This window comes from Notamacropus eugenii, chromosome 4, assembly GCF_028372415.1.
Source record: "Notamacropus eugenii isolate mMacEug1 chromosome 4, mMacEug1.pri_v2, whole genome shotgun sequence".
In the NCBI taxonomy this organism is placed as follows: domain Eukaryota; kingdom Metazoa; phylum Chordata; class Mammalia; order Diprotodontia; family Macropodidae; genus Notamacropus; species Notamacropus eugenii.
In genome coordinates this window covers 56609741-56628990 of record NC_092875.1, presented here as the reverse complement: position 1 = coordinate 56628990, position 19250 = coordinate 56609741, and the positions used below count along the sequence as shown (strand labels likewise).

At 37.4% G+C, this 19250-nt stretch overlaps 2 protein-coding genes across 2 annotated transcripts; both read left to right on the top strand.

Moving 5' to 3' along the window:
* Nucleotides 1-5201: 5201 nt before the first annotated feature.
* On the top strand, nt 5202-6140 carry LOC140498126 (olfactory receptor 7A10-like). The gene has a single exon (XM_072599416.1). It carries the CDS (start codon nt 5202-5204, stop codon nt 6138-6140), a length of 939 nt encoding a protein of 312 aa, XP_072455517.1.
* A 2293-nt stretch (nt 6141-8433) lies between these two features.
* On the top strand, nt 8434-13570 carry LOC140502191 (large ribosomal subunit protein uL23-like). Its single transcript, XM_072606508.1, has 2 exons — nt 8434-8486; nt 13243-13570. The coding sequence occupies exons 1-2, from the start codon at nt 8434-8436 to the stop codon at nt 13568-13570; spliced, it is 381 nt and encodes a 126-aa protein (XP_072462609.1).
* The last annotated feature ends 5680 nt before the right edge of the window (nt 13571-19250 follow it).

Here is a 19250-nt window from a genome sequence, read left to right as displayed (position 1 = left end):
TATTAGCTATATTTCTTTAAAAAGCAAGAAAAATAAAGAGAAAAAATTATACTTCAATTTTCACTCATTTCATCTGTTCTCATTTTCTGAAGGTATGTAGTGTTTTTCATCAGGAATCCATTGTAATTGTCCTCTATAATTTTATTAATCACAGAAGCCAAGTATGTCACAGTTGATCATCCCTGATTGTACAGATTTAAAAAAAAATAAAATAGCAATAGGACCAATTAAACTTGATTAGCAGCTATTTACATTTACAATAATATATTTCAATGTATAAAGTATCATAGTAAATTTTTATCTACTTCCTCAAGGTCCTTATCAGGATTCTTTGTCCATTCTTTTATATTCACTTTAATTTTTGCATGATCATAACTAGTGTGCTCTTGGCATATGGCTCTGACTTTTTTTATTTGGCATTATTTCACAAGGGTTTTCCTCTAATATTTAATATTCTTTAAAATTGCTTTATATTGCATTACATTTTTGTAACAACAATAATGTATAACAAGAGGGAGAGGAGCCAAGATGGCAGAGTAGAAAGACACACATATGCTAGCTCCAAACCCACAGCCCATAAAATATCTGTAAAGAAGAACTCCCAACAAATTCTGGAGCAGCTGAAGCCACAGAACAACATAGCAGACGAGACTTCTGTTCCAGAGAGCCCTGAAAACCTAACATGAAAGGTCTGTAGCACACTGGACCTGGAGCAGAGCCCAGCCCTGCCTTGGCCATGCGTCACTGAGAGGAGCAGACCCGAGCAGGCTTCAGGGAAGGAATCTCCAGTGGCTGCATGGGTCCTGCCACCCACAGGTGACAAGGGTCAGTGAGAGAGTCTTTTTGGGTGGCCGACAGGGGAGTGGGGTGTCCCCATAACTCAGGTCCCCTCAGCAGGCAGCAGAAGGGGCAGTGGCAGACAGGGGCTCCCCAAGCAGGCAGGAGCCAGGATCCATTGTTGAAGGTCTCTGCATAAACCCCCTGAGGGAACTAAGCCCTGAGTGGTGGCCCTGCCCCCACCTGAGCACCTGAACTTAATCTCACACTGAATAGCAGCCCTGCCCCCACCCAAAGCCCTGAGGCTGGGAAGCAGCATTTGAATCTCAGACTCCAAGCACTGGCTGGGTGGATCTGGAGGCGAGGTGGGGGTGGAAAGAAAACTCAGAAGTCAAGTCACTGGCTGGGAAAATGCCCAGAAAAGGGAAAAAAAATAGAAGGTTACTTTCTTGGTGAACAGATATTTCCTCCCTTCCTTTTTGATGAGGAAGAACAATGCTTACCATCAGGGAAAGACACAGAAGTCAAGGCTTCTGTATCCCACACATCCAAAATAAATATACCATGGGCTCAGGCCATGGAAGAGCTCAAAAAGATTTCGAAAATCAAGTTAGAGAAGTGGAGGAAAAACTGGGAAGAGAAATGAGAGAGATGAAAGAAAAGCATGAAAAGCAGATCCATACCTTGCTAAAGGAGACCCAAAAAAATGCTGAAGAAAATAACACCTTGAAAAATAGGCTAACTCAATTGGCAAAAGAGGTTCAAAAAGCCAATGAGGAGAAGAATGTTTTCAAAAGCAGCCAAATGGAAAAGGAGGTTCAAAAGCTCACTGAAGAAAAGAGTTCTTTCAAAATTAGAATGGAACAGATGGAGGCTAATGACTTTATGAGAAACCAAGAAATCACAAAACAAAACCAAAAGAATGAAAAAATGGAAGATAATGTGAAATATCTCATTGGAAAAACAACTGACCTGAAAAATAGATCCAGGAGAGACAATTTAAAAAAATAATGTATAACAAACTAATTATTCCCTTATTGCAAGCTTGTCTCAATATTTTTTTCTTGCATTTATATGTAGTCTTACTAGGAAAATCTTTGAACCAATGAATTTTTAATGCTTTTATGATACAGTCCAAAAATGGAGTTATTGAGTCAAATTTTTGTTGTCTGTTTTTTATTAAAATAAGTAAAATTTTATTTAAAATAAATAAATTTTATTTATTATTTATTTTTAACCTTATATTATTTGATGTCAGATTTCTGTTCAAAAAGATTTTAGAATCCTGTGATTCCATCTTCATTTAATGAATGGGCCTATTCTCCCCCAAAATGATAAATTTTGGGGTTTGTTTCTTTTGATTATTTTTACCCAATTTCATGGGTGTTACATCTTTAAGATATCTTTTTGCATCCTTTTTAATTTTTAGCAAAATTAAGCATTATTTCAATGATTAGAGTTGAATCCTTCTTTTGGAAATTCTTCATATCTTTTACCATTTATACATTGTTGATCAAATTATCTCTGAGATTTTAAAAACTCAACTCCATATACACACACACACACACACACACACACACACACATAGTATATATATGTATTTGTAGATTCTCTACTTTTTTATGTATTAAAATAAATCAATTTATAAGTTTTAAATTTTCTCCATGACCTTCCATTTTCCTCTCTCCAAGAAGGTGAGCAATTTGATGTAAGCTCTATATATACACTCTTATTAAGCATATTTTCACATTAGCCATGTTGTGTAGAAGAACAGACGTGAAAAAGAGGAACCATGAGAAAGAAAAAAACAAAACAAAAAGGAGCAAATGGTATGCTTTGATCTGCATTCAGACCCTGTATTTCTTCCTCTGGATGTGGATGATATTTTCCATCATGACTCTTTTGGAATTGTTTTAGGTCTTTGCATTGCTGAGAAGAGCTAAGTCTATCAAAATCAGTCATCAAACACTGTGGCTTTTACTGTGTACAGTGTTCTCTTGGTTCTGCTCACTTCATTCAGTATCAGTTCATACAAGTTCACGTTTTTCTGAAGTCTTCCTGTTCATCATTTCTTACAGTACTATAGTATTTCATTACATTCATATACCACAACTTGTTCAGCGATTCTCCGATTGATAGGCATACCCTCAATTTCTAGTTCTTGGCCCCTACAAAAAGATCTCTGTGACACAGCCTTGGAAGTGGTATTGCTGAGTTAAAGGGTTTGCACATTTTTGTAGTCCTTTGGGCATAGTTTCAAATTGCTCTCCAGAATGGTTGGATGAGTTCACAACTCCATCAACAATGAATGTGTTCCAATTTTCCCACATTTTCTCCAACATTTGCCATTTTCCTGCTTTGTCTTGTTTGTCAGTCTGGTAGGTATGATGTGGTACCTCAGAGTTGTTTTGACTTGCGTTAAAACAAATAATGATTTAGAGCATTTTTTCATATGACTATAGAAAGCTGTAATGTCTTCCTCTGAAAACTGCCTGTTCATATGCTTTGACCATTTATTAATTGGAGAATAACTTATATTCTTATAAATTTGATTCAATTTTTCTATATATTTTAGAAAGGAGGCCTTTATCAGAGACACTGGTTGTAAATTTTTTTTTGCCAGTTTTCTACTTCCCTCCTAATCTTGGTTGCATTGACTTTGGGCAAAAGCTTTTCAATTTAATGTAGTCAAAATTATCCATTTCACATTTCATAATGTTCTCTATCTCTTGTTGATCATAATTTCCTCTGTTTTTCATAAATCTTACAGATAAACTATTCTTTGCTCACTTCCTAATTTGTTTATATTATCAGCCATTATATATAAATGGTGTACCCATTTGGACTTTATTTTTTTACATGGTGCCAGACCTTGGTCTATAACCAGTTTTTGTCATAGTGTTTTCCAGTTTTCCCAGGAGTTTTTTTCAAATAGTGAGTTCTTAGTCCAGAAACTGGAGTCTTTGGGTTTATCAAACAGTAGATTACTATAATCATTAACAACTGCGTCTTGTGTACCTAAGCAATCCCACTGATTGACCCCTCTATTTCTTAGTTAGCACCAAATTGTTTTGATAACTGCTTTATAATACACTTTGAGATCTGTTATACCTAGGCCACCCTCCCTTGCATTTTTTTCATGAATTCCCTTGATATTTTTGACCTTTTGTTCTTCCAGATGCATTTTGATATATTTTTTTGTATCTATAAAAGAATTTTTGGTAGTTTGATTGTTATGTCACTGAATAAATAAATTAATTTAAGTAGAATTGTTATTTTTATTATATTAGCTCGGCCTACCCGTAAGCATCTGATGTTTTTCCAGTTATTTAGATTTGACTTTATTTCTGTGAAAAGTGTTTTGTAATTGTGATCATATAGTTCCTGGGTTTGCTTTGGCAAGTAGACTCCCAAATTTTATAATGTCTACAGTAATTTTAAATGAAATTTCTATTTCTATCTCTTGCTGTTAAGCTTGTTAGTAATATATAGAGATGCTGATGATTTTTGTGGGCTTATTTTATATCCTGCAACTTTACTAAAGTTGTTTATCATTTCAAATAGTTTTTTTACTCGGTTTTCTAGCATTCTCCAAGTATATCATCATATCATCTGCAAAGAGTGAAACTTAGTTTCTTCTTTGCCTATTCTAATTCTTTCAATTTCTTTTTCTTCTCTTACTGCTAAATCTAACCTTTCTAGCACCACACTGAATAACAGTGATGATAATGGACATCCTTGTTCACTGCAGATCTTACTGCAAATACTTCTAGCTTATCCCCATTACATATAATGCTTGCTGATGGTTTTTAGTTCAATTCCTTATGTATTTTCAATGTCTTTTTTCTTTCAGCTACTGTAAATACTTTGTCTAATTTATTGTCTGTTTTTTTGAATTCAGTATTTATGCTTTAGAGATATTTCTATCTTCATATAGGAAAGCATATATATTTGGTCCCAATTCATTTATTGAATTGGAAAATTGAATTGGAAAAAATAGTATTTCCCCTTCAAAATTGAAATTAATTCTTCATTCCATGTTTCTCCATTTTTTATTGTTCTGTGCTTAATATTTAACTCACAGAACATTTTTAACTTCAATGAATGTTGTTGTTCAGAAGAGATTTCTCATTTCATTCAAAATTTCTTAAGTTCTAAGTATGATTCATGGAGTTTCCTGCGATGTGAGACCTGGAAAGAAACTAGACCACGTAGTCCAACTATATTTTACATATGAGGAATTTGAGTCTAATAAAGTTGGGGTGAATTGCTTAAGATCACTCAGGCATTAAATGGCAGATCTGGAATTTAAACGAGTCTTCTGAGTTCAAATCTAGTTTTTGTTCTGTTACAAAAGTATGAAGTGCCTGTATTTCCAATTTAGATTCTTACCACAACTTTTTCTTTGTAGATACACTAGATGCATGGGACCAGAAAACCAAACACATATATCAGAATTTCTCCTCCTGGGACTTTCTGAGAAGTCAGAGCAGCAGCTGCCCCTCTTTGGGCTCTTCCTGGGCATATACATGGTGACTGTGATTGGAAACCTTATTATTATGTTAGCCATTGGCTCTGACTCCCATCTCCACACCCCAATGTACTTCTTTCTTTCTAATTTGTCCTTTGTTGATCTTTGTCTGGTATCTACTACAGTCCCCAAGATGCTGCTGAACATTCTAACACACAGTAAGGTTATCTCCTATTCGGGATGCCTTACTCAAATGTGTTTCTTCATGGTTTTTGCTTTTCTAGATAATTTTCTCCTCACTGTGATGGCCTATGACCGTTTTGTGGCCATCTGTCACCCTCTGAATTATGTCACCATAATGAATCCACGAATTTGTGGCCTCCTGGTTCTGATCTCATGGACTATTAGTCTTATAAACTCCACTCTCCACACTGTCTTGGTGACAAAGCTATCCTTCTGTAGCAAACGTGAACTTCCTCATTTTTTCTGTGATATTAGTCAAGTTACAAAGCTCTCTTGTTCTGATACCCTCATCAATGACATCTTAGTGTACTTGGCAGCTGGTCTTCTGGGCATTCTCCCCCTCACAGGGATCCTTTTCTCTTATGGTCAGATATGTTCCTCCTTATTGAGAGTCCCATCTCCTGGGGGAAAATATAAAGCCTTTTCTACCTGTGGATCTCACCTCTCTGTTGTTTCATTATTCTATGGCACTGGTCTTGGAGTATATCTGAGTTCCTCATCTACCCACTCCACCTGGAAGACTTCAGTTGCCTCAGTGATGTATTCTGTGGTCACCCCTATGCTGAACCCTTTCATCTATAGCATGAGAAACAAGGATATAAAAGATGCCATGTGGAGAGTTATTAGAAAAATGCTCCCATCTCATTGATGTAGTCTGGTCCTAGCCCTGGAATGTGGCATTGATATGTAAGGTCAAAAGTCTGGGAGGCAGAAACTTTGAATGCAAACTCTAAAGGTCAAGATAGTCCAAAGGTCACAGTTCAGGGTGGTTTTCTTAGTTATATTATCTCTTTCACTATCACTCAGATTTTTCTCTTTCATGGCATTGGTTTATGGACTTTCTATAAAGTTACCATCATGTTTGCCCCAACATATTTTGTTATAACATCTGCTTTTTCTAAATGAGCATTAGATCTAGAATTAATAGACCTTGTTTTAATTTCTGGGGCATAATCTATGTGCCTTGGGCAAGTAACTTAATGCCTGTAAGTCTCAACATTTTTATTTGTATGATGGCAATTATGTGAACTGTTCTGTGCTATCTATGGATGAAATGAAACAATGTATGGAAAAGCATATTGTGCACCATACAATGCTATACAATTTAAGAAGAAACAGGAAGAGTAGAGAAGATACAATTTGGACCTTGCTCATGGTCCCTCCACAGAATTAGATGCCCATTTCCCTATGTCCTTAACAAATTGCCTTCGTGACTTCTTTTGAGCAAAATAAAAAACTGTCAACTGGTACCCGATTCTTCTTGTTTTTAACTAAGCTGGTCCTTGGACAACAGCATGTCATCTATCCATTCACTTATTCTCAAAACCCCTCCAGTGTGGTTAAAACCCAGCACAGATCATGTTTTGCTGCCTCAGTCTTCAAGAATCAAGTGTAGTTATCTGACATGATGAGGTACTGGAACAGACTATTTTCATAAGCATAAATATAAAATTTTGCTAGGAGGTAGCATTGCCTGGGCAATCAAATAGTGGATTTTTCCTCGGGAAGATATGGATTCATAGCACCTTTCAGACTCTTACTAGTTGTAGGATCTTGAACAAGTCACTTCATGTCTCGCAGCATCTGCCTGTTCACTTATAAAAGAATAATGATAATCATGGTAATAGCAATAATAATAAAAACCTAGCATTTATAGAGTTCTTTAAGGTTTGCAAAGCACTTTACATTCATTATCTCATCCATTATTGTGGGGATAATAGCGCCTACCCCAGAGTTGATGTGAGGACCAAATGAGATATTTGTAAAGTACTTTGTAAACTTTAAGGCATTCTATAATCTATTATCACTATCATCATTATTGTTGTTTTCTGCCTCCTTTCCTTCTTAGAATTATTAAGCCATAGAATATTGGCTCTGAAATAGTAGTCCTCTAGATCAGCTTCCTACAGATCAAAGTGTCCATTTTATAATATATAAGTTTCTAACTACTTAGCTATGTCTTTGAATAAGATTTGCTTTAAATCTGACCTCTATTATTTATTAGTTAGTGTTCTTGGCCAAGTCTCTTTACCTTTCCTAGCTCCAGTTTCCTCATTTGTAAAATCAGGGAGTTTTACTTCATGAACTGCAAGCAATCTTTAGATCTAAATTCCATTTGTCCTTTTACAGCGACAAGGAATTTACTATCTCATGTAACTATCTCGTAAAACAGTCCAGACCACTATTTATGGGCCTCTTTCATTGATATATTTGTTCTCCACGGATGCTGGCTAAAAGAATTGGTAGCACAAACTGCAAAGGACTGAAAATCTTGCTTCCAGGGGATATGGAGAAAGCACAAAAATCTACAGAGACCTGAAAGGTGGACCATGATTCGCTTTCTTCTAAAAGTAGTCAATTGTGATCTACACTCGAAGTGCAGGTTAGACTGATTCATAGGAAAGAAGGGAAGGGGCCTTAAAGATTTCATCTCCACTCTGTTGAATATTAGGGATAAGGAAGTGTTCCTTTCAAAATGGAAGGGAGTTTTGGTATTAAAATTAAGTTAAAAAATTCATGTGAAAGGGCAAAAGAAACATTGACATGTGAGAAAATTAAATGTGGGGGAAAGTACCATAAGGGAAAGAAATACAAACACTTGCAGATCATTAATAGATATGTATCTCTTTCAAAAGAAAAGGAAATTGGATTTTCTACCCCAAAATATGGCACTGTCAGATGAGAAGGCATTCAGGAAAAGCCAGATGAGAGAGAGGCGGGGGGTGGGGTGGGCGGGGAGAGAGATTTCCTATCTTCCTGGGGAATAGATTCAGGACATGAGGGAGAACTTCCCAAGATGTATAGAAAGCGTTGGTACTCGATTCACTCTGGCACAAATCTAACTGCCTGAAAGAATTAGGAAACAGTTGCTAAGAATTAAAAAATCTGAAATAAGAAACTAAAGACAGATCATGTTTTCATTGCTGCAGTTGTTTGCAGACATGACTATCAGAAGGGAAGTGCAGATATTGGAAAGCTGTAGGAGTTTAAGAAGGTACTGCTTACAAATAGGATTTGAATTTCTGGATCAGGTGAACAATGTAGAAATGAAGAGCTCTTAGCCATGCATAGCTAACAAGAATTGCATAACTCTATATATGCAGACCTGAGGCTATTCAAAAAGTATAGCTCCAGCAGCTGAGATGGAATAAAGAACTTGCTTTGGTGAGAATTTGAAAATGTATAGAAACGATCTCTAGTGATTGGTTTTTAGGACAAATTTAAGATTTAAGATGTAAGTCCTGGTAATATTCTTGATTAGTGAAAACTTTCATTGAATGCAAAGCCTCTGGGACCATTACAAATTGTGTTCTATTACTCAGAGAGAAATGTGACTGTTATAGCAGATCCTTCTGGTTCAGTTCAGGGGAAGGAATGTAGAAGGCCTTCCCTACTATGAACTCCATTTTTAATAAATTTTTCTTGATACTTTTTTGTGTGTGTCAAGGTCATCTCTAACAAGGGAATATGATAAATTTGGCCATTTTTGTCTCATTGTTGTCATTCTCTTTAATGAAAGTGTTATTTCTACAACCTGTGCTTTGACACACTTATTCTTTAGGATTAGATTATTTAGTTTCAAATTGATTTTCAATCTATCTTTCCATAGTCATTTATTGAATGTAATTTTTATCACATTATTATCTGAGAAAGGATAGTTTTACTGTCTATTTCTTCCTGTAACTAATTTAATTTCTCCTTTAAAAATCTGGATGCTATTTCATTTGGTGCATATATGTTTAGTATTGATATTACTTCATTGTCTGTGTACCTTTTAGGAAGACAGAGTTTCTCTCCTTATTTCTTTGAATTAGATCTGTTTTTGCTTTGCTTTGTCCAAGATCATGAATTTTACTCCTTTTTTATTTTTACTTAAAGTGAAGCATAATATATTCTGTTCCAGCTCCTTAGATTTGCTTTTTTTCTGTGTCTTTGTGCCTCATGTGTTCGTAGTAAACAGCATATTGTAGGATTCTGCTTTTTAATCCATTCTGTTCATTTCTGTTTTATGGATGAGTTCATCCCATTCATATTCAGAGTTATAACTATGTATTTCTTCATATCCTACTTTTCCTGTTTACCTTTCTCTCTCTCTCTCACACACACACATATACACACACGTTCACACACATTCCCCTTTCACCCTATCTCTCCTCTGAAGTGTTATATTTCTGATCATTGCTCATCACCCACCCTTATCTTCACCTCCACTATAACACTTCTTTCATGCCTCCTTTATGTAAAATGATTTGTCCCTTCCCTCTTCTCCTAGTACAATCTTTGTCACTCTTAAATTTTTTTGTTACTTTTTTGAGCATCAGCCCATTATAATCAATTCACACTTATACCCTCTGTCTATATAAACTCCTTCTAATTGCCCTAATAATTATAAAGTTCTTAAAGGCTACAACTTTCATCTTCCCTTGTAGAAATTTAAACAGTTTCACCTTTTTTAATTCTTTATTTTTTATCTTTCCTATTTATCTTTTTATACTTCTCTAGAGTGTTGTATTTAAAAATCAAATTTTCTATTCAGCTCTTGTATTATCACCAGGAATTTGTGAAAGTCCTTTACTTCATTGAATATCTATATTTTCCCCTGAAGGATTGCACTCATTTTCACAGGAAGGTGATTCTTTTGTTGCAACATTAACTCCTTCATCTTCGGGAATATCATATTCCAAGCTTTCTGGACACTCTTGACATAAACCCTGAAAAAGAGAATAACTCCAAAAAAATACATACAGGTAAAGACTCAAAGAAAAAAGTACATACAGGGCACATGGTCAAGTAGAATTATAGGAAGATATGAAACAAAAGTGTTCAAAGGAATTAAAATATTTGTGTAAATGAAATGAAGTAGCTAGAAAAAAAATTGGCAAGAAAATGAGAGCTCTGGAAGAAGGAATTAGTAAGGAAATTAGTAGCTTGATACAAGAAGTACGAAACCCTACTCATGCAACAAAGTCACTGAAAATTAGAATGCACTAGCTAGAAACTAATAACCGTGTGAGACAAAAAAATAATAGAAGAAAGACTATTTTTCAGAAGATTGAAAAAAATAAGAAAATGCAAGGTTTCTCAGAACAAAAACAACTGGCCTTTAAGAAATGAGGAGAAAAAAAATTATGATTCACTGAACTGCTTGGATACCATGACCAAGCATAATATTAAAATAGACATAATATTAAAAGAAACAGCCCAGATTTCTTAGAACTAGAGGGTAAAGTAGAAATAGAAGGAATCAATCAGTTATCTTCTGAAAGAAGACCCAAATTGAAAATTCCCAGGAATATTACAACCATAATTCATAGCTTCTGGGTTAAAATAAAAGCACTGAAAACAGTTAAAAAGAAAATATTGAAGTATGGAGGAAACACAGTTAAGATCACACATGGTTTATCAGCCATCACCATAAAGAACTGGTGATCTTGAAATATGGTTCTCTGTTAGGCAAAGTATATACACTCACATCCAGGAATAACTAACCAAGCAAAACTGACTAGAATCCTCTAGGGGGAAAATGGGCTTTTAATGAAATAGAAAACTTCCAAACATTCCTGATGAAAAGACAAGATCTGTGTAGGAACTTCGAAGTTAAAACACAGGAGCAAAGAGAAACATAAAAACCTAAACTTAAATGAACAATGGGAAGGAACCAAGTCGGTATGAACTACTAACATTCCAATATTGGGAGATGATACATGTATCCTCTTTGAACTCTAGGATCATCCGAGGTGATAGTAAATTTAGAGAGAAAGCCTTGGAGTGGTTCAATTATGCTTTGATGATCTTAAGAGAAGAATAGAAATGGAGGAGAAGAGGACTACAGTAGGGAGAGGAAAGAAAAAATTGTTGGGGAAAATTATCTCACATTATCAGAGTGCATAAGTAGAAGTCTTTACAAACAGAGGAGAGGGTAGAGCTGACACTTGAACCTCATTTTCATTTGAATTGATCAAAGGAGGAAAGAATGCATATAAACACACACAGTGTTGGATACAAAAGAAACATTTCACTCACCAGGATAAAGGAGGGAAACAGATGCAGGGGGAATTAGAGGAAGGGTAGATTAAGGGAGATTTCAACCCTAAACAAAAAAGACTCTAATGATGTAGAAAATGTTTATAGCTTTTGAGGTGGCAAAGAATAGTCATTTGAGGGGATGTCCATCAAGTAGGAAATGGCTTAACAGGTTATGGTATATAAATATGATAGAACACTACTGTGCCGTAATGAATGGTGAAGGGGATAGTTTCAGAGAGATCTTATTAAGAGCTTATAAGAACTGATACAGAAGGGAATGAAGAGAACTAGGGGAACAATTTATACAATGACAATAAGGTAATGATATACAGTTCTGAAAGAATTAGAAACTCTGATCATTGTAATGACCATGATTCTTGGGAAAGAAAATTTAGCATGCACCATATTAGGAGGAAGATAGGAGTTATTTAAAGCAATTGATGTGACCACACAAAAAAATCAAACTTGGGCAAGGTTCCTGAAGGCTCTAACTTAGGGTTAGTTATAAGGCAACACCTCCAGTTTCTGTTGCTCATGAAATCTCCTGTCTTTAGCCAGATTCTAAGAACACTTTGCCTGAGAATTCTTTTTTTAAATTTAAATTTATTTATTTAAGTTTTCAACATTCATTTCCACAAAATTTTGGGTTCCAAATTTTCTCCCTATTTCTCCCCTCTCCCCACCCCAAAATGCTGAGCATTCTAATTACCCCTTTCACCAATCTGTCCCCCGCTTCCAACAACCTCCCTTCCCTTATCTCCATCTTGTCTTTTGTCCTGTAAGGCAAGATAACTTTCTATACCCCATTACCTGTATTTCTCATTTCCTAGTTGAATGCAAGAACAATACCCAACAGTTGTTCCTAAAACTTTGAGATCCAACTTCTCCCCATCCCTCCCTCCCCACCTATTCCTTTTGAGAAGGCAGGCAATTCAATATAGGCCATATCTGTGTAGTTTTGCAAAGGACTTCCATAATAGTCGTGTTGTGTAAGATTAACTATATTTCCCTCCATCCTATACTGCCCCACATTGCTTCTGCTCTCTCTTTTGACCCTGTCCCTCCCCAAGAGTGTTGACTTCTAATTGGTCCCTCCTCCCATTGCCCTCCCTTCCATCATACTCCCCACCTGGCTTATCCCCTTCTCCCCCACTTTCCTGTATTGTAAAATAGGTTTTCATACCAAAATGAGTGTGCATTTTATTCCTTCCTTTAGTTGAATGTGATGACAGTAAGTTTCATGTTTTTTCTCTCACCTCCTTGCTTTTTCCCTCCACTCAAAAGTCTTTTACTTGCCTCTTTTATGAGAGATGATGGCCCCATTCCATTTCTCCTTTTCTTCTCCCAATATATTTCTCTCTCACCCCTTAATTTCATTTTTTTAAAGATATGATCCCATCCTATTCAATTCACCCTGTGCTCTCTCTCTCTCTGTCTCTCTCTCTCTCTCTCTCTCTCTCTCTCTGTATGTGTGTGTGTGTGTGTGTGTGTGTGTGTGTGTGTGTGTGTGTAATCCTACCAACTATCCAGATACTGAAAAAAGTTTCAAGAGTTACAAATATTGGGAAGACACTTTCCCCCAAGATGGTGCCTAAGGCAAAGAAGGAAGCTGTTGCCCCCCCAAGACAGAAGCCAAGTCCAAGGCTCTGAAGGCCAAGAAAGTGGTGTTGAAGGGTGTCCATAGCCACAAAAAGAAGAAGATTCGAACATCCCCCACCTTCCAGCGACCCAACACTAAGACAAAGAAGGCAGCCCAAATACCCTCGGAAAAGTGCCCCTCGGAGAAACAAGCTTGATCACTATTCCATCATTAAGTTTCTCTTGACCACTGAGTCTGCTATGAAGAAGACTGAGGACAACAATACCCTAGTTTTCATTGTGGACATCAAGGCCAACAAGCGTCAGATCAAGCAAACAGTAAAGAAGCTGTATGATATCCATGTGGCCAAGATCAACACACTGATTGGGCCTGATGGAGAGAAGAAAGCTTCTGTCTATCTAGCTCCAGACTATGATGCTTTGGATGTTGCCAACAAAATTGGAATCATCTAAACTGTGTCCAGCTGTCTCACTGCATCTACAATAAAAAGTTCCCCTCTCCCCAAAAAAAGTTACAAATATTGTCCTTGCACGTAGGAATGTAAACAGTTCAACTTTAGTAAGCCCCTTGTGATTTCTCTTTCTGTTTACCTTTTCATACTTCTCTTGATTCTTGTGTTTGAAAGTCAAATTTTCTTTTCAGCTCTGGTCTTTTCATCAAGAATGCTTGAAAGTCCTCTATTTCAATGAAAAACCATTTTTTTCCCCTGAAGTATTATACTCAGTTTTGCTGGGTAGGTGATTTTTGGTTTTAGTCCTAGTTCCTTTGGTTTCTGGAATATCATATTCCACACTCTTCAATCCCTTAATGTAGAAGCTGCTAGGTCTTGTGTTATTCTTATTGTATTTCCACAATACTTGAACTGTTTCTTTCTAGCTGCTTGCAATATTTTCTTCTTGACCTGGGAATTCTGGAATTTGGCCACAATGTTCCTAGGAGTTTCTCTTTTTGGATCTCTTTCAGGTGGTGATCGGTGGATTCCTTGAATACTTATTTTGCCCTCTGGTTCTAGAATCTCAGGGCAGTTTTCCTTGATAATTTCATGAAGGATTATGTCTAAGCTCTTTTTTTGATCATGGCTTTCAGGTAGTCCCATGATTTTTAAATAGTCTCTCCTGGATCTATTTTCCAGGTCAATTATTATTCCAATGAGATATTTCACATTATCTTCCATTTTTTCATTCTTTTGGTTTTGTTTTGTGATTTCTTGCTTTCTTATAAAGTCATTAGCCTCCATCTGTTCCATTCTAATTTTTAAAGAACTATTTTCTTCAGTGAGCTTTTGGACCTCCTTTTCCATTTGGCTAATTCTGCTTTTTAAAGTATTCTTCTCCTCATTGGCTTTTTGGAACTTTTGCCAATTAAGTTAACCTATTTTCAAGGTGTTATTTTCTTCAGCATTTTTTTAGGTCTCCTTTAGCAAGGTGTTGACTCACTTTTCATGCTTTTCTTTCATCTCTCTCATTTCTCTTCCCAATTTTTCCTCTACCTATCTTACCTGATTTTCAAAATCCTTTTTGAGCTCTTCCATGGCCTGAGCCCATTGAATATTTATTTTGGATGTTTGGGATACAGAAGCTTTGACTTTTATGTCTTTCCCTGATGGTAAGCATTGTTCTTCCTCATCTGAAAGGATGGGAGAAGATATCTGTTCAGCAAGAAAGTAATCTTCTAAAGTCTTAAATTTTTTCCCCTTTTTTGGGCATTTTTGCAACCAGTTTCTTGACTTTTGGGTCCTTTATCAAGAGTAGGATATATTCTGGGAATCTGTAAGATCTCAGTTCCTCCAAAGTGGCACAATCAAGCGTGTACACTGGTCTGGGAGTAGGAAGGGATTTTTGTGCCCAGAATCTTAGCAGTTTCCTCTGTACAGCCACCTGGCTTCCAGTTATGCTAAGCCAGCACTGGGGGGCTGGGATTCAGTCAAGCTGTGGGAGCAAGGCAGTCATTCAATGCAAGACAAAGAACAGCTCCCTCAGGGCCTTTACACAGGGCCAGGGTAATAATTAGCTCCTCAGTGCCCCCAAAGATTTTTACGATACAACAATGGATGCAGGCTTCTGCGGGGGCTGTCATGGGAACTGCTTCATGTGGCCTCTGCAGCTGCTGCCTGAGGCTGGAGCTATGGGAAGGTCCTTCTCCCTTCCTGGCCAGCTGAAAAAACCTCATCACTGACCTTTGACGCCTGTGAGTTCAGGGATCTGCAAATGTTCCTACTGTGACTGGAAATTTTGACCCTGAGGTGTCCTCCTCCCAGAGCTGTGCCACTCTGCCTTGCATGGCCAAGGCTGGGCTGGGCTCCACTCCATGTCCCGTGCAACAGACGTTTCCCATGGGCCTTTCAGGTCACCCTGGGCTGGAAATCTCCTCCACTCTGTTGTTCTCTACTTCTGCTGCTCCAGAATTTGTTGAGAGTCTTTCTCTACAGGTATTTTATGGGCTGTGTGGGGAAAGCCTGCATATGTGTGTCTTTCTACACCACCATCTTGTTGCCTGGGAATTCTTGCCCCTTCTACTAACTAGAGACAATGTTAGTCATGAGGGCTTATGGAAAATTATGTCAAAATTTGGTTGCCTGGAGAAGTTCATCAGTATTGTACATCAATTTCATGATGGCATGTTTGCCCAGGTTCTGGATAATGGACAATGCTCTCTTGCCTTCCCAGTCACCAATGGAGTGAAACAGGGCTATGTGCTTGGTCCCATATTTTTTAGCATGATGTTTTCAGCTATGTTGACAAATGCTTTCACTGAGGATGAACATGGCATCAAGGTCAACTACCATATTGATGGCAAGTTCTTCGATTTGAAAAGGCTACAAGCCAAGACCAAAGTGGAGGGAGTGTTGATGCATGATTTTCTGTTTTCAGGTGATTGTGCACTCAGTGCAGCCTCTGTAGTTGGGATGCAACAAACAATGGATCAATTCACTACTGCTGGTGCTAATTTTGGCCTAATAACACCAAGAAAACACAGGTGCTCCATCAGCCACCACCACACCATCCATATGTGTAACCATCAGTTACAACAAATGGAGACGTTTTGAATGCTATGGATAAGTTCACTTACCTTAGCAGTATACTCTCCAAGCATCTAAACAATGACAATGAGGTTGATGCATGCATTGCCAGAGCTAGCTAAGTGTTTGGGAGGCTCTGAAGAAAAGTTTGGGAGGGAAGAGGTATTAGACTGGCTACCATACTGAAGGTCTACAGTGCCATTGTGCTGACCTCATTGTTGTATGCTTGTGAAACATGGGCAATCTACGAGCACCTTGCTGGGAAACTGAATTACTTCCATTTGAACTGCTCAGGATGATTCTGAGGATCACCTGGAAGGATAGGATCCCAGACACCAAAGTGCTTCCTCCAGATGAATTGCCAAGCATTAAAACTATGCTTCAGAGTTCACAACTCCAGTGGGCTGGCCACTTTGAATGCAAAAAATGTACACTTGCCCAAAAGACTATTTTTTGGAGAACTCACATGGGGCAGGTGATCACACAGTGATCAGAAGAAGCAATACAAGGACACTCTCAAGGTCTCTCTCAAGAACATTGGATTTGATTGTGCAACATGGGAGACACTGGCACAGGAGCGCTCAGCATGGTGTGACCACATCAGAAAAGGTGCTGTGCTCCATGAGCAAAGCAGAATTGAGACAGCACAAAGGAAACATGGGATGAGGTAATTTGGAGTATCCAACCCAAATATTCACAGGAAGTATTTGTGCCCAACCTGTGGTAGAGCATTCCCAACTTGTATTGGTCTGATCAGCCACAGTCAGACACACTGAAATTTCACTTTATCATGGTGATGTCATTTTGATCCTCTTCAAGAATGAAGTACAACAACCAACCAACCATACTTTCTATACTAGTTCTAAATTAAATAACAATCATCAAAAGTTAATGCTTTAATAAATTCACACCTGTTTTTCAAGCTTCCCTATATCTTTCTAACCATACTCAAACTAAAAGCATGAATTATACATATAAGTTTAAACACTAACTTACATCCATGAAATAAATTAAAATCAAAACGGAAGCATTTAACTTTTTCATAAAAGCAAAATATTACCAGAGGTTATTTGCCTCTAAGAGACTTAGACTGAAACTCTTTCCCAAACTGAAGATGTCTCTGATTTAGTCTCAGTAATTAATTCAGTCAGTTGCATTTACCCAGTTGGTTTTTGTATCATGTAAAAACCATATTCCAAGTCATAACCTTTTCCCCTTACCCCAAAAGAGTTTTAGTCCCATTTGTCTAACAAGGCCTTGGAAAACATCACCTTGAAAGCTCCTTGGATCTTTCCCCACTTGAACTGGCTCTCTTGAGGCCCATCAGCTTTTCCCTATCACTATGCCCTATCAACCCAATTCTCCAGGCTACTGGCCACTCCCATCAAGACGATCCCTGGAACCCTCCAGACCACCTGGGGCCACCCCAGACTCCTTTCACAGAGTCCCTCTGCAGATAAGATACATCTTGTTTTGGCATTACAAATGCTCAGATTCCCTAAATGTTCACCCAATATTGAGAAATCTCAACAAATTTTGACCTTCTTTTGTTGAAAGAAGACTTGGGTGGAATTAATTTCAGCAGGACAGAGTGTGTCAATATTTTTGGGTCCCAAACACCCTTAACCTCAACAATTCCGTACCATTACAGTTAACTTTAAATCCTAGCCTTGTTCTGTGGAACAATGATACAACATCACATTTATACTTGGTTTTCCTTTCCTTTATCTAATCATTCCCATAACATTCAGAAATAATGCTCTATTTCAGGGATTTAATCTTTCACATGTCTATACAGGAGTATTAATTTACCCATCTGGAGTATAAAATAACTACCCCTTCAGATTAACCACGTGCCTTGTTTACAGAAATTTGTCATATAAAGGAAAAGCAAGGACATGACTAGAGAAAACATCACAGTTTTGTAAATAGGTAGTATCAATTCCATTTCATAGCCAGACTCAGAAATAGCCAAGGGGGAAAACATCCCTTTTCTAAGGAACACAAATGGGGAAACTGAGCCAGAAGGATCCCATCCAAGGCTGAGCACAGGAATGTCCTCGGAGGCAAACTTCTGCCTGACAGTCACATTCCTTTCTGAGCAGCAGAACACAATTTGTCATGGTCCCAGAGGCTTTGCATCAGATGGCAGGTTTCACTAATCAAAAATATTACTAATACATACATCTTAGATCTTAAGTTTGTCCTAAAAGCCAATCACTAGAGATCATTTCTATACATTTTCAAATTTTTGCCAAAGCAAGGTCTTTCTTTAGGAGCTCCATAACTCAAATAAGCTCCTTAGAGCTGCTGGGGCTGTACTTTTTGACTAGCCTGAGGACTACTCCTTTCCACACATATACACACAGTGTATTAGCTTTAGGTTTTAGCATTAAAACTATAAAGAGCACATTTACAATTTTCATAAGTGATAAGCAAATTGTTTTAGCTGTAAACACAAAAAATAAACTTAAGATGACATCAACTGAATTTCCCTATCATATAAAAATTATTGACAGAGGGATGAGCTGTCTTACCGAGTGCAGGCAGTGACTGGCTAGCTTCTTTATCTTAACCCATCTACCTTCACCTTCTCCTCAGGGTTGTGACTATGTGCAGAACCTGGACACTTCCAGGCTGTAGTTGATGATCCTTCTATAGAGTCAGGATCCAAATTTGTATACTTTTTAATAGTTTCTAGTAGTCTGTTTTGAAAAAGGGCAGAGTTTTCCTTTTCTCCCTGAGTAATTTCCCAAAATTTTTGAAAATTTGCTTGCTTTGAAATGCAGTTCTCAGGACTTCTGATAGGCAAATTATCATATGATCTCCCTTTTGCCTATCCTCATTTTACTGATAATCCCATCCTGGGTCACTATTGGGAGCAGCAGCTATTCCAGAGGGATATTTTCTGGAGCCATCACTAGCCAGACAATCCCCAAATTTTTGGGCTTGTTCCCACATTCTCCTCAATGGCACAACAGATAGAGGAGTACATACAAATCACCCCAAGAAAGCTCAAATTGTAGGGATATGTCCTTAAAACCCTCAGTAAATTTCTTGGAGTCTTCCAAATATCTCCCCAGTTTCTCTCTAACTTGAATGAAATCTAAGAA